The following is a 14,441-nucleotide window of genomic DNA, read 5'->3' on the forward strand; positions in this document are numbered from 1 at the left end:
AGTCTATAAACCTATTTAGAACAATTAATTGTGCTTTCCCTGGCAGTCTGGTCAGTTCCCAGAGTGATTGTCTTGTGAGGGTTAGAACTTGGCACATTGGGTTTACCAAGGAGTTTACATCTGGCCAAGATTATTGCCTTGAATATTGAGATCAGAGGTGCACTGATAACTTGGCAGCTAGTCATAGGAAAGCTTACTTGGTATCTTATCACAGATTCTGTGGAAGCTGATGGGTCTCATAGTGGTCCAGAGATAGAGATATTTAGCAATGCTTAAGTGTGTTCAAGTATCAGGATACATGTAAAGAGAGCTTTTCCATGAAGCAGATGTAGCTTCCAGAGATTTTCTACTAGCAATAAGTTGCTTTCCTATCTACTCTAAATGGGATGAACCTAGAGAAAACTCTGTTGTGAAATGATTGTGAATTGGTTTTTAGCCATAGTTCATCCAGCTCTTTCATTAGTTTTCTGCTAGCGACCATCTTACGTCTTTCAGTAATGTTTTTATTTTCAAATTTGCTTAAGAATGGATTTTTGGCCTACACCCACTCCAGGGTATTGCAGGATGCTGCATAGTATATGAGATTTAAAATTTTCAGAGTTTGTATTTATTTGTCATTAGTTCTTTTTAGTGACTCAGAGTATCTTAGAAATGTCTTCTTTGTACTTTCCCTGATATTTCATCATTTTTCCTGGTCAAAGATATAATTAGATTTCTTCAACTCAGAAAGTGGGGTCAGTAAAATTAAGATAGAAGTTGATTGTAAATGAGTTAAAGTAGAGATTCTTGACCTAGGGGATCTGCTAACTTTTTTTTTTTTTTTAAATAATAATTATTTCAAGAGAATGGGTTTCCTCTGCAATCTTATCTATCTTATTTCATTCATTAAAAAATATTATTCTCAATAGGATTCCAGGGGCTTTACCAGACTGCCAAAAGAGTTAGAACTCCTGAGTTAAAGGATGGTAGAAATAGGCAAAGAGGAAAAAGATGAGGTAAAGAATTGTGAGATATTTAGAAAACTCACCAGTTGTCCTGTATTAATGTCTTTGTCTCTGCAACAATGCAATGGGAATGCTCAGGAATGAAATATGCTACCATTTGCTACCCCATATTTTCAAGCTCTGGAGACTCATTGTGAATTATTGAATTTTATAACTCAGTAAGTAAGTAATGAGCATAATTGGAAATATCAAGCTTGCACGGTAATACACACTCAGTAGGTGCTCATAGAATGGGTTGAGCTGGGAGTTCCCAGTTCAACTTGATGAGGTTACAAGGAGGTGGGCTCTGTTTGGGATTTTGATTGATTATCCCTATGGAGGCTGTGTGCATGTATTTGTCGTGAATTGGCTGGCATGAGGTTTTTTGGTGTGTGAGTTCAAGCTTATTATAAAAAGGGAGAGACGAAGTTTTGTGAGCCAGAGCTTATGAAAAGGGAGAGAAGGGCCAGCTGCAGTCAGACTTTTTCCCTCTTTGGAAAGCTCTAGATGGGCAGTGGATTCTTGGTTTGTGGGGAGATGCCTACATGCTGACATAGAAGCAGCTGGGTATCACAATGGATAGAGTGGGAGACCCAGGCTCAATAAGTCTTGAGTTTGACTCTTGCCTCAGACATTTACTGGCTATGTGATCTTTAACAGATCACTTACGACCTTTGTGCCTTGGTTTCCTTAACTATAAAATAGAAATAATAACTATATCTACCTTACAGGATTGTTGTATCAAATGAGTTAATGTATGTAAAGAGTTTTGTAAATCATAAAGCAATATATAAATGCCACCCAACATTATTTTGACTCCTTAGAGGACACTAATTTATCTCTAATTTCTTTCTAATTTTCACCCTATTTTTTCTAGCTCTAGAAATGGCACTCTTTTGATCCAAAAGATGATATCAATTGGGGGAAAAGGAAGACCAGTTCCTGGATCTAACTAGGATAGAGGCACTGGCAGTGTTAAACAGTAATTTAATTTTTATGTTGCCATGGGGTGACTCTAGCTTTGTAGATTAGAGGGCTAGTGCTGTCCAGGAGCTCCTGCTTCCCTCTCTGGAAGGAAGGCTTCTCTTCTCTCTGAGAGGTTGGTCTTGTCCAGATGCTCTTCTTCTAAACAGGAGGATGGATCCCAAATTTAGAAGTTGATATTACCAAGGAATTCCCTTCTCCTTTATCTGAGAAACTGGAGTTTAGGTACTCCACTCTTTTGGCCGCTTGGTTTCCCTATCCTGGGACATATGGTTGAGCATATGTGTAACTGTAATAGATCCTAGTTGCTCTCTCTCCATGGCTGGGTGCAAACACCAGGCATCCAATGTATGGGAACATTCATTCTACCATTGTTCCCACCTGCTGCTATTTCTGAAATTGAAGAAGCAGGTGGAAAAGTGGGATCCATAGTCCTCTTTGGACCAAATCTACTCTCAGGTTTAATCCCATTTCTCCTGGGATGTTCCCTAAAAGAGAAAGAAAGGCTAACAACATTTTATCCCACTTTTTATAGGTCCAACATAAAAAATGGCTCTGGCTCACAGTTCATGCCAGGCAATTCTTCCTGAATCAATCCGTGCAATCACTACAGGGATGTCAGATCAAAGTCTCAAAGAAAAGTCCTCCTGCTTATAATACCATCAAATTGATCATGGAGTTTTCTGATCAACCCCCTACATAAGTGCCTATTCTGTGTATAGTACCATGCAGCTTTGATATTTTGAATTATGTTCATTACTTATGAATGATAAAATTCATTAATTATTTGATCCATTAGCACAAAGGAGGCTCTAGAACTTAAGAATGTGGAATAGCAAATTATAGTATGTTTTATTTCTGAAAATTCTCATAGTTACAAGTGGCACAAGATTAGCTCAGGGGCAATAGCTGAATTTTCTAATCACCCAACCATCCCTTACTTTTATTCTCTATCTCATTCTTCTCCTCTTCCTCCATAACTATTCATTTCTTTAGATCAAAATTCCCTTTCAGAATCTGGAATCAATGAACTTGGGGTTGATCACCAAACCTGTTACATTGCTATAAAGTATGACTTTGGACTAATTATTCAACTTATAAAATGAGACATTTGAACTGACTTCCACTCTAATTTTATGTCTTCTTATGTCTCTAGTATCATTTCTCTCTCCCCTTGGATATCTCTAAAAAGGGAAAAGAAACGCCAACTCTTCAACTGATCCCCTTTTTATAAGCCCAGTGCAAAAGGAAGTCTAAAAAATCAACATATGTGGTTGCACTCCATAATACCCCCAAAGAAGTAATTCGTCCCTAATGGACCTGTATAGCTTCTATACAAAGATGCAAGAAAGTCCTTGTTTCCCCCTTCCCAGTGGATTCAGACTACTTGTATCTTTTTTTTTTTTTTTCCTGAGGCATTTGGGGTTAAGTGACCTGCCCAGGGTCACACAGCTAGGAAGTGTTAAGTGTCTGAGATCAGATTTGAATTGGGTCCTCCTGAATTCAAGGCTGGTGCTCTATCCGCTACACCATCTCGCTGCCCCTACTTGTATCATTAATGCTTGGGATGGCAGTGATTTTGTCTTCCTCAAGACTAGGGTTCACCTTCTCTGTAATATCATCAAGGTGATCATCAACAAGACAGTCAGAAAGTTTTTATTGGACATTCTAATGGCCAATATTTTATGATAATGTCTTGTTGAATCAAAGAGTAGGCATATAGTTTAAAATTAATTACTGACTTTTAAAATTATAGATGATTGGTTACCATTCACTAGGAAATAAAGATTAGATATTAAACTTCCTAGGCTGACACCACCCAGGTACTTGTCTCTTGAAAACAGCTGGGATATACTGTGCAACTTCAGAACAGCCCTAAGTTCTATGGACTTTAATCTATACGATGTCTCCCAGAGGTCAAAGGCTCTGATTTATGATGCTTATCTCTTTATAACTAAAATCCATTTGGAATTGCATAGTTTGCAGCACTCATCTGAGAACACAACATGAATTCATGGTGTTTGTCTTGGCTTCTGCTGGGTGAAGTTCTTTTTGTGGTCTCCAGTCTGGTAAGTAATCCAAAAACATATACTGCAAGATATATGGAAAGTAAAAAAAAGCTAGCAAACATACTGGTGGGCAGGTGGAGCAGTGGTACTATTAAACTTGTTTAATCACTGGTTTTCTTTCATGTTAATCAGGCAGAATTAATGAAATGAGTGCTTTTCCAGGGCAAGTAGGGAAAATTTGGGATAAATTGGCTGATTGCAGGGAACTAAAGCACAGGGACTTTAGTATGGTGGGTTGGCTTTGTTATTTTGCTGCACTGATTCAAAACTAGCTTTTGTTAATATAGAAAAAAAGGGAAATTTGTTTTAGTTCAAATTCTGGTATTGACTGATGACACAGATTATTCTCCTCTTCCTCCTCCCTTTCCCTCTCTTTCTATTCCTCCTCCTTTTCTCTGTTTTCTTGCTCCCCTCCTCCTCTTCCTTCTTTTCAACATTACTTGAGTAATAAACTCAACTCCCAAATTAACTTTAGCCCAACACTGTGCAGTAGAGAAGCACTTTGTATCAGCTATATATGAACAGACAAAGCTAAAGCATTAAATTCTATTTCAAAAGCTTGGAGAGAAATCTGTAGTTACACATTTAAAATAGCAGCCAAATTAGCAAGTAAAATTCACAGTCTAAAACCTGTCACTTTAGCATTGAGAAGAGTAAATCTTTTTATGATCATAAGCAGGAATTGAAATATCATAGCCATTTAAAAAATAGAATGGATTAGCAAGCATTTCAGTGTTTTTTTGCTTGTATAAAGGTAAAGTATAATACACCTAAGAAATTATCCTTTCTTTTAAAAATTATGTTTAAAAGAAAAGAATGCCTTAAAACCCACTATTCAACATGTATAGCACATGTGTATTTCTGTGCTTTTATATACACATATATTAACAAGCAAGACATGTCAAGTTTGTTGACATGCAATGGATAAACTTTTTATAGCATTAACCGAAACTGCCAACTCTTTTTTTTGCTCAAAAAAGGCATAAGTTGACAATATTTCTGTATTTCATATCATTCATATCATGGTCACATGAACTAAAGAAATGGACTGAGACATAAGCAATTTGCTATTTTGGGACATCTCAACAACTGATTTGGATTGATCTATGGTCAAGTAAATTGTGACACAGTACTCTAAAAAATACTCAAACACACTAAGAGAAGATGGATTTGGTTTTGGTTTGTAGCTGTTTTCAGGCTTAGGCTACCTAAAATTTTGGGGTAAGTTTCTGGGTATGTCATCCAGAAATCTTGATACCTGAAATTGAATGAGAAATATCAATAACTGTTATTCTTGGTTCCATTCAGATATTCCTTGTTTTTCCTTTACCAATGGATTCAGACTACTTGTATCACAAATGCCTGTGATAACAGTGATTTTGTTTTCCTCAAGACTAGTCCAACTGCTGCCACTTCTGTTATTTTATTTTATTATTATTATTATTATTTTTTTTCCTGAGGCTGGGGTTAAGTGACTTGCCCAGGGTCACACAGCTAGGAAGTGTTAAGTGTCTGAGTCCACATTTGAACTTGGGTCCTCCTGAATTCAAAGCTGGTTCTCTATCCACTGCGCCACCTAGCTGCCCCCTCACTTCTGTTATTTTAAAGATTTTTTCTTTTATCCAGCAGAGCAGTCAGGTGAAGTCACTGTTCTTTTTGCTGTCTTGGACCACCTGGAGAGTGAGCCACAAGGCACCAGCAAGAAAATGTCCTTTGAATGATATTGTACTCAGGGGAAGGAGAGGGAATAAATTTGAAGCTGAAAGAAAGTAAAAAAAAGTTAAGTTTGAAAAATAAGGTAGTGTGAAGGAGTGAAAAATAGATAGATAAATAAATAACATAAACCAGACAGGGATAAAAGAGCTATCATTGTTGTCCCACACCCTGAAAAGTTCTATTTATAAAGCCAGTGCAATTCAACAAATACTTATTAAACTTCTACTGTATATTATACACTGCATTAGCCATTGGAGACAAACAAAAGCTGAATAGTTTCTTCTCTCAGAGAGTTCAGGGGATGCATGTTTACAAGTAGGAAAATAGGAAGTTCAACAAATGATTAAAATAAGATCCCCTCCTCCCTGACTGTATTTCTCTGATCCATAACCTGGCATCATGAACATTTGCCCTAGAAAAGTAGTCCACTCACCAACATGGCTGTTGTCTTCAAAAAACTTGATTGATGGATGAAAAAATGCTAAAAACATCTCAGTTCATGCGATTTTTGTCTGTTATGAAATATTTGACCTTCATTTGGCATTTTGAACCTGTTTTCAGAAATTTTATTTTGTTCTGAAGCATAGCAATTGATTTTTAAAAATTGGGTTCTTTGTCTAAAGAAACAAAAGACCTGAGGAAAAATGACTCCAAAAAATGCTGAATAGTGTGTTTTGAAGTGTTCATTATTTTTATGTATATGATATTTTTTCAAAGAAGAATCAGCTTCTTTGTTATGTATGAGTCTGTCTAGATGATTACAAAATTCTTGTACATATCTTATTTTGTTTGAACCCTTTAAGGATCTTGTGGAGATTTCTGGTATTATTATTCCAATTTCATAGATGAAAAAACTGAGTGTCAGAGAAGGAAAAATGACTTATCTTTTAAGATCTCACTGGTGGTAGAAAGAGTAGCAAATTTTCTGACTTTACATTTGGTGTTCTTTCACTATATTTCAGCTTAGAGAATGAACCTGTTGAATTATTTAACCTTACATGAACCAATTAAAAAAAGACCTCCTAGTATAAATTTTCCACTTCTTCAAGTAGTTTATTTTGCTTTTGGACTCTTGATTTTGCAAGTTTTTCCTTACACTTAACTGAAAGATGCTTCTTTCCCCCTCATGCTCTTATGTCTGCTTCTTGGGCCAAGCAGACCAAATCTACTTTGAATTCTATATTGTAATCCTTCATGTTTTTCAATCAAGTTTTCTTTCATTTACACTCATATATCCCTCAGAATAATCTTTTCCATTTCTTTCAATTAATCCTTGAATATAATCATCTTTAAGCCTTTTACTATTCTGGTTACTGTCCTCTAGAATCTCTCTATGCTGTCAGTGTTCTTCCTAAAATGTATGCCTCAAACTGAACTTCAAATGATGTCCAAAAGCAAAGGAAAATGGTAGATTTCACCTTTTTCTTGTTCACGCATCCTTACCCCATGGAATTCTTTTTAAATTACAAAGTTAATTTTGATTTCTTTACTGTCCAAATCAAAACAAAATATTTTAAAATAAATTATACTATATGAATTAAATTATATCTAAATATATACATTTTATATATTTATATATTTTATTATATGTATGAATTATATTATATTTTAAAAATAAAATATTTATAACAAAATATATTTTATCATCAACTCTTTTTTTATTTATCTTGCCTCTTCCCCATCATGAGAGAAATTTCCTATAACAAAGAATAAAGAAAAGAAGAAAGAACAGTTTAGCAACACCAAATAGCACATCAAAAAATTATGTTATATGAAATTTTCCACACTCATAATCCCCTATCTCTGCAAAGAAAGAGGGAAAGTGCCTTCTTTTATTTCTTTTTTGAAGTCGATTCATTGTAATTTTGCAATACTGTTTCAAATACTTTTGCTCTTATGATTTTATATTGACATTATTACAACCATTATGAATATTGTTTTCTTGGTTCTGCTTACTTTACTTTATCTCAGTTTATAGAAATTTTCCTATATATCTCTGCAGTCATATTCACAATTTTAAGGGCATAATAATATTCTATTACATTTCTGTACCATGACTTGGTTAACCATTTTACAATATATTGTTATTGATATTGTTGAACAAAAAGTGCTGCTATAAATATTTTGATAAATATATGTGGGAGCCTTTCTTTTTTCATACATCTACTTTGGTTATATATCTTACAGTAAGATCTCTGGGTCAAAGGGTATGGATATTTTCATGATCTTTGCATTATTTCAAATTATTTTCCTGAATGGCTGGATCAAGATATAGTTCTAGTAATGGTGCATTAATGTGTCCTCATGGTTAAGACAATTAATCATTCAAGTGAAAACTGTTTAGATTTTCAAATTTCATGAAGGTTAGTTATCAAAGGGCAAAGAATCAATACTAGTGAGATAACAAATACATGTTTTTATTACTATACAGAGCAGACCAAGAGAAACACTGATAAATCTTGTATATCATTATAATATGTTCTCTTTTCCTTTTTGTTCCCCAGCCAGTCTCAGAAAACATTGGTGAGTCATTTATTGATTTCTATTTTTCTTCACTACTTCCAATGATCTGTAAATTCATGTATGAATATGGCTGCTAGATGGTCCAATTGGTAGAGTGTTAGATTTGAATGCAGGAAAGTTTGAGTTCAAATCCTGAATTACATACTTGCTACTTCTGTGACCCTGGGCAAGTCAACTTTTTTTTTTTTTTTTTTTTAATTTCAGTTTACTCATCCATAAAATGAGAATATTTGCACTTACCTCCCAGAGTTGCAATGAGGCTCAATTGAGATAAAATATGTAAAGCACTTTGCAATACTAATGTTCTACATAAATATTATTATTATTATTATACTATTACTACTATTAAAACTTTTGATAAAACACAAAGTATGAGTTAAGTTGAGGGAGTTCTAGTCTTATTTATGTTAGATGAAAAAGAAAATATTCCTTGCAGTATAACCATTATCATCCTTCATGAATATTTAAGTATTATCCCCCAAAGCTGAATGATCCCATTCTATGTACCAGGACTTCAGCAGTAAATAAATAATAAATAACCACATGATTGTGGTTGAATAGTGCTTGGATCAAAATATTGAGTTGTAGCCATAACAACAATAATAATAATAACAACAACAACAATGAATTGCTCTTTCATAGCATTTTAAGGTTTGCAGAGAATCTCATCTGATCCTTACAACAGTCTTGTAAGGTAGGAGGAAGAGAAAGGGATTATATAGTGTTTATTATGTATCAGACACTGTGTTAAAAACTTAAAATTATCTAATTTAGTGATATCATGTCTATCTAATAGCTACCTATAAATTAGGTGCTAATGTTAGACCTACTTGTTTTGTTGCTGTTGTTCAATTGTTTTAGTCATATTCAACTTCAACTATATTCAACCAATGATCTCATTAAGGCTTTTCTTGGCAAAGATACTGGTGTGGTTTGCCATTTCCTTCTGTAGTTCATTTTACAGATAAGGAACGGAGGCAAAGAGACTTAAATGACCTACACAGGTAGTAAGTGTCTGAGGCCAGATTTGAACTCAGGAAATTGATCCTTCCTAACTCCAGTTCTACCATCCTATCCACTATGCCACCTACTTGCCCTACTTGCTAGGTAAATGCTATTATTATCCCTATTTTACAGATGAGGAAACTGAGGCTTAGGGTAAAAAATTTCTTTATAGTCACACAAGGAGTGTCTGAGGTTAGATTTAAATATAGGACTGTCTGACTCCAAACCCGGTATTTCATCTACTATATTATGCTATCCCTTAAAATCATTGGCAAGTCTTGTATATCATGCTAGTACATTTTCTTGTCTCTTCTAAATAGTATGAGTTTGATGGACTGTTATATTATTCAAACCTCATCCCCTCATCCCTATGCGCGCGCACACACACACACACACACACACACACACACACACACATGGAAAAATGGGCTCTGTCAAATAAGATGGACCAAATATTCCATTCCCTTCCTATTCAGCTGTACTCATATAGAGTCATCAGAAAATTGAGCTTTTTTTCTCCCCTAGGAATTTAGAAGGCAAGTCAGGCTTATCCTGAAAGCTTTGGTGTGTGCCATTTACTAAAAGCTCCAGTCTGTACTGAAGTGTTCACATATGGACAAGTCAAGGCTGACTGAATCAGCCTGCAGCTCTTGGTTCCAACTTGGTTCCAATTCAATGCTGCCTGTCTGTATCAATGGAATCTCTTCCAAATCTGGCTTCCATCTTGCCCAAAGGGACCCATTTGTTATCAACTGTATTGATTTATTTCTAAAGTCAGTCAGTGTTCAAAGAAAATAGGAAAACAGAGTACGTGATGTGACCCTAGTAGGATGAGCTACAGTTTTGTGGTGAGGTGACTTAAAACTTTCCTCTCTTCCTTAAAACATAAACCAAAGTTAACCTTTTCTCTTCTGGTTTTGTTTTGTTTTTATTATTTATTATTATTATTATTTTTTGGTCTTTTTAGTAATAGATTTAGATGGCGGCCAGGACAAGGACATATTTGACATCAATGAAGGTTTGTGGACTTCTTTACTTTGAAAATCCCACTTACTTGTTTGGGGTTCTACCATTTGCTAATGTCAAGTCTTATCTTGCCACTTAGCTTTGGGACTGAACCTTTTTGAGGGAGACATCAATCTTGATGGGGTGAGTTAGCTTGATGTGCTTATATCAATGATTCTACTGGCCAATGCAAGCTAAAATACTGCCTCTTTCAAGCTATTCTATCCATTGGAGATGGCACAGAATCAAAAGGGATCATTTAGTAGTGCATTTGTACAAGATTTCACAAATAAATTGTTTTGGGAAAAATGATTTGATTCATATTAATGCCATATCTTTCCCTTACTGTGATTTGCTGTAATTTATTTCCAAGGCCATCATCATTAGCCATATGTAGTTGACTATATTGATCTCAACTGATAGATTTAAACTTTTTTATTGATAATTTATATTTGTACATTGCTTTAATTTTAAAATATATGCCTTTCCTCCTCCTCTGCCCATTGAACTATTTCTTTTAACAAAGAATAAAAAAAAGGAGGAAAAAGTAATTCAGAAAAAATTAACATATCAGTTGAATGTGATTGTGAGTTCTATATCTACAGTGCCCCACCTGTGCAAGAAAGGGAGAAAGAAGTATATTTTCTCGATTCTTTTCTAGGACCAAGCTTCTTGGTCATTATAATTATGTATAAGCTTGATATGTTTATATCATATGGTCAATCTGGAAAGCTTTAATTACACAATAAAACCTTACCAATTCAGATGAATTAAAGAAAAGTCAGTTCAAGTTAGCTTCTAAAAGTCTAAATATGAATATATCTTTGGAAGGATATAGTTGATTAATTTCAATACTCTGTCAATCAACAATCATTTACTGTTTTTCTACATGTGACTCATTGTACTAGGAATAAGAGATACAAAAACAAAAATGAAAATGCCTCTACTCTCAAGAATTTTATGTTTTACTATGATAAAAATTAAGCTAACAAAATGTTTCTTGAGAGATCCTCCCAAATCCATAAAATGAATAGGCATAAATAATAGTCAATAGTCGGCCAATCAGTATTTGGTATTTTGTTTAATGCAAATAGGAACAGTCATAGCAGTATTTTAAGAGTGCTTGAAAACAGTTTATTTAGTTAACCACTGTAAACATATAACTCTCTTTATTTAGTAAGTTCCATTTTCACAGTGCAGTGGTAGACTTTAACCCAGAATATGTCTGAAATATCATGAATTCTGAAATAGTGCAACTCATATTGCTTGCATATAATTATTTCACTATATTGGATACAAGAAACTTTTCTGCCAATAATAATTGGATTTCTACCATATTCATTGCTAGACAAGCTTTGCATGCCTCATATCCAAACTGTCCTACCCAAAATCAGTGCTACAAATGCATTATTTTCCTTCTGACCTCATATTTAACTCAATTGCTGGAAAAAAAACATACATACATGAACAGATGATTTATTTCTCTTGGTGTTTGGGAGAATTCTAAATTGCCTTTTTTCCTGGATCAAATGCATTCAATGTTTATTTTACTTTTTAGAGAGACAGAAATTCCATTGTTGGTGATGAATATAGATGGCCTCACATCATCCCTTATGTCCTTGAAGATAGTCTGGGTAGGTATATAGAGTTCTTATTCTTTCACTTTTCATCTCATTTAACTCCAGGTTATAGGTTGATGGGAGCTATTGAGTGCAGAGATTCCCTTTAATTGAAAACAGTGAGAGTTGAAAGGTGAAGGAGTAGGAAGAGTTAAGGTAAACCTCAAAATTGTAAAATGGGGAAAAGAGTAATGATGGTACTGCTGATAGAAATAATAATGTATAAGATCACTTACCTTCTGTTTGCCTCAATTCCTTTAATTCATCTTCACAGAGGCAGAAATTGAAGCTAAGGGATTGAATGAATCTGCCAAAGAAAAGAGTAGAAGCCTGAAGATAGACCATTGAGGAATATCCATGTTAAAGGATTGGGATTAGGGTAGGGAAGAAGTCAAGAAGACAGAGAAGGAGAAAGAAGTTAGAGAGGTAGGAGGAGAACTAGAAGGTTATTGTATCTCTGAAGCCATGGAAAAGAAAACGTGAAGAAGAAGCCATCCAAAGTATCAAAAGTTTTAGGGCCTAGGAAAGTTGAAATCTGACAAAGGAATTTCATTTTGATCCTTGATGGCCTTGGAGAGTCACATTTTAGCACAGGAGGCAATACCCAGCTTTAAATCCTGGATTCTTTTGACAGTTGATTGAAACTTTTTCTCTTTCTCTCTCTCTCTCTCTCTCTCTCTCTCTTTTTTTTTTTTTTGTTTGTTTAGAAATTAATGCTAAAGGAGTTATCTTGAATGCATTTGAACGGTACCGTTTAAAAACCTGCATTGACTTTAAGCCATGGGAAGGGGAAGACAACTATATTTCAGTGTTCAAAGGAAGTGGGTAAGAGACAGAGTTGACATTTTAAGAACTTACTGAAAACTAAGGGAAACCATGAAAACATGATTTACATGTTGTAAATCAGAGCAATTACCCCAACGTGCTAATCTTTTATATTGCCTATGTTTGACTCGGGCAGCTATGTGGTGTAATGGACTGGACTCATGATCCAGTTTATCTTCCTGGGTTCAAATCTGGCCTCAGACACTTACTAGTTGTGTGACCCTAGGCAAGTCATTTAATCCTATTTGCCTCAGTTTCCCCATCTGTAAAATGAGCTGGAAAAGGAAAGGGCAAACACTCCAGTATCTTTGTCCAAAAAACTCCAAATGGAGTAACAAAGAGTCAGACATAACTGAAAACAGCTAAATAACAAAAAGTGTTTTGCTTATATCTGGAAAGTGGCTAAGGGGGGCAGCTAGGTAGCACATTGGGTCTGGAGTCAGGAAGATGTGAGTTCAAATCCTGCCTCAATCAGTAGACACTTACTAGCTGTGTGACACTGGGCAAGTAACTTATAACTTATTGCCTCCCTCCCCCTCAAAAATAATAAATAAATAAAGAAAAGTAGAAAGAAAAAAAAAAGAAAGGAAAGATAGAAAGGAAAAGTGGCTCAGAGAGACCAGGAAGGAGGAGGTGATACAGATCTTGTTTAAAAAACAAGAACAAACAAACAAAAAAGCTCCTATTTATCTCTAAAACCTAAGGCCCTAAACACCCAAATTGTCAACTAGAAATGGAAGAAGGGAATTTTCCCTCCTCTCTTATTTATACATTTGTCTGATTGCCATTGATATTTATCATAACCTATTTTTCCTATTTATTGTCTTCTATAGTACTAGACTAGACGTGATAAGGATGCAAAGGTGATGAAGATAGAACCTATCCTTTCATGAAATCTGACATTATTTCATTAATCTTCTTAGAACTTATCATTCCACCAATTCTATACCACATAACTGTAATCAGCCCCAAATCTTGGATTAAATTCAATAATTGTTTATTGAATTGAATGGATTCTTTCCACATTTTGTCCACGTGAATCACAGTGATATAGTGGCTGTAGAACTAAACTTGAGGCCAGAAAGTCCTAGGTTCAAGTTTTGTAATCCTGGGCAAATACTTCTGAGTGATCTAGCCCACAGTATTCAATCATCTTTGGGGTAGAACTGAACCATATTAAAATGTAATAGAGTAATATGTAACAAAATAAATCATAATAAAACGTAGATAATATTAATATGTGGTTTTACCAGTCAGTTTGTTCTTAAGGCTATGTATGCATGTTTTAGTGGCCTCTGTTTCTACTTACACTGGTGTAGAGAGTTTCCTCACTTGGGAATTGCCTAGATAAATGAGTCCACTCATTTCTCTTATTCTACAAGCATAATTTTAGAGGCTTTGTCAAATGACTTGCTGAAATTCAGAATACTAAGTCTATTTTATTCCCCTGAGTTACCTAGTCAATAAACATTTAATTCAACAAACATTTATTAAACAACTACTATGTGCCAGGCACTGTTCTAAATTCTGGGTATATAAATAAGAAAAAGAAGAGGTATTCCATGTCTTCGAGGAACTTACAATCTATTGGAAGAAGACAACACTCAAAAAAGATCTGGAAAGAGGTAGGAAGCTGTATCACCATGGGGTACCCTGCACAGGATCATAATGGACCTTTTTCAAACAATCCAGAGTTGCAGATGGAAAATAGA

General features: G+C 34.8%; 1 protein-coding gene across 7 annotated transcripts in view; it reads left to right on the forward strand.

The window, feature by feature from the left end:
- The first annotated feature begins 3,847 nt into the window (after window positions 1-3,847).
- Window positions 3,848-14,441, forward strand: part of MEP1B (meprin A subunit beta) — a 42,351-nt gene continuing 31,757 nt past the window's right edge. For 2 of the 7 annotated variants that reach the window (XM_074277316.1, XM_074277340.1), the window contains exons 1-6: window positions 3,848-4,036; window positions 8,257-8,275; window positions 10,248-10,298; window positions 10,386-10,429; window positions 11,844-11,919; window positions 12,612-12,729. In XM_074277316.1, coding sequence (XP_074133417.1) covers window positions 3,974-4,036; window positions 8,257-8,275; window positions 10,248-10,298; window positions 10,386-10,429; window positions 11,844-11,919; window positions 12,612-12,729 — 371 coding nt within the window. In that variant the 5' untranslated portion in view covers window positions 3,848-3,973. Of the gene's footprint in view, window positions 4,077-8,256; window positions 8,276-10,247; window positions 10,344-10,367; window positions 10,430-11,843; window positions 11,920-12,611; window positions 12,730-14,441 lie in introns of all 7 variants that reach the window. The other 5 variants (XM_074277330.1, XM_074277348.1, XM_074277355.1 and 2 more) reach the window with 4 other exon arrangements.

Source organism: Sminthopsis crassicaudata, chromosome 1 (genome assembly GCF_048593235.1).
Source record: "Sminthopsis crassicaudata isolate SCR6 chromosome 1, ASM4859323v1, whole genome shotgun sequence".
In the NCBI taxonomy this organism is placed as follows: domain Eukaryota; kingdom Metazoa; phylum Chordata; class Mammalia; order Dasyuromorphia; family Dasyuridae; genus Sminthopsis; species Sminthopsis crassicaudata.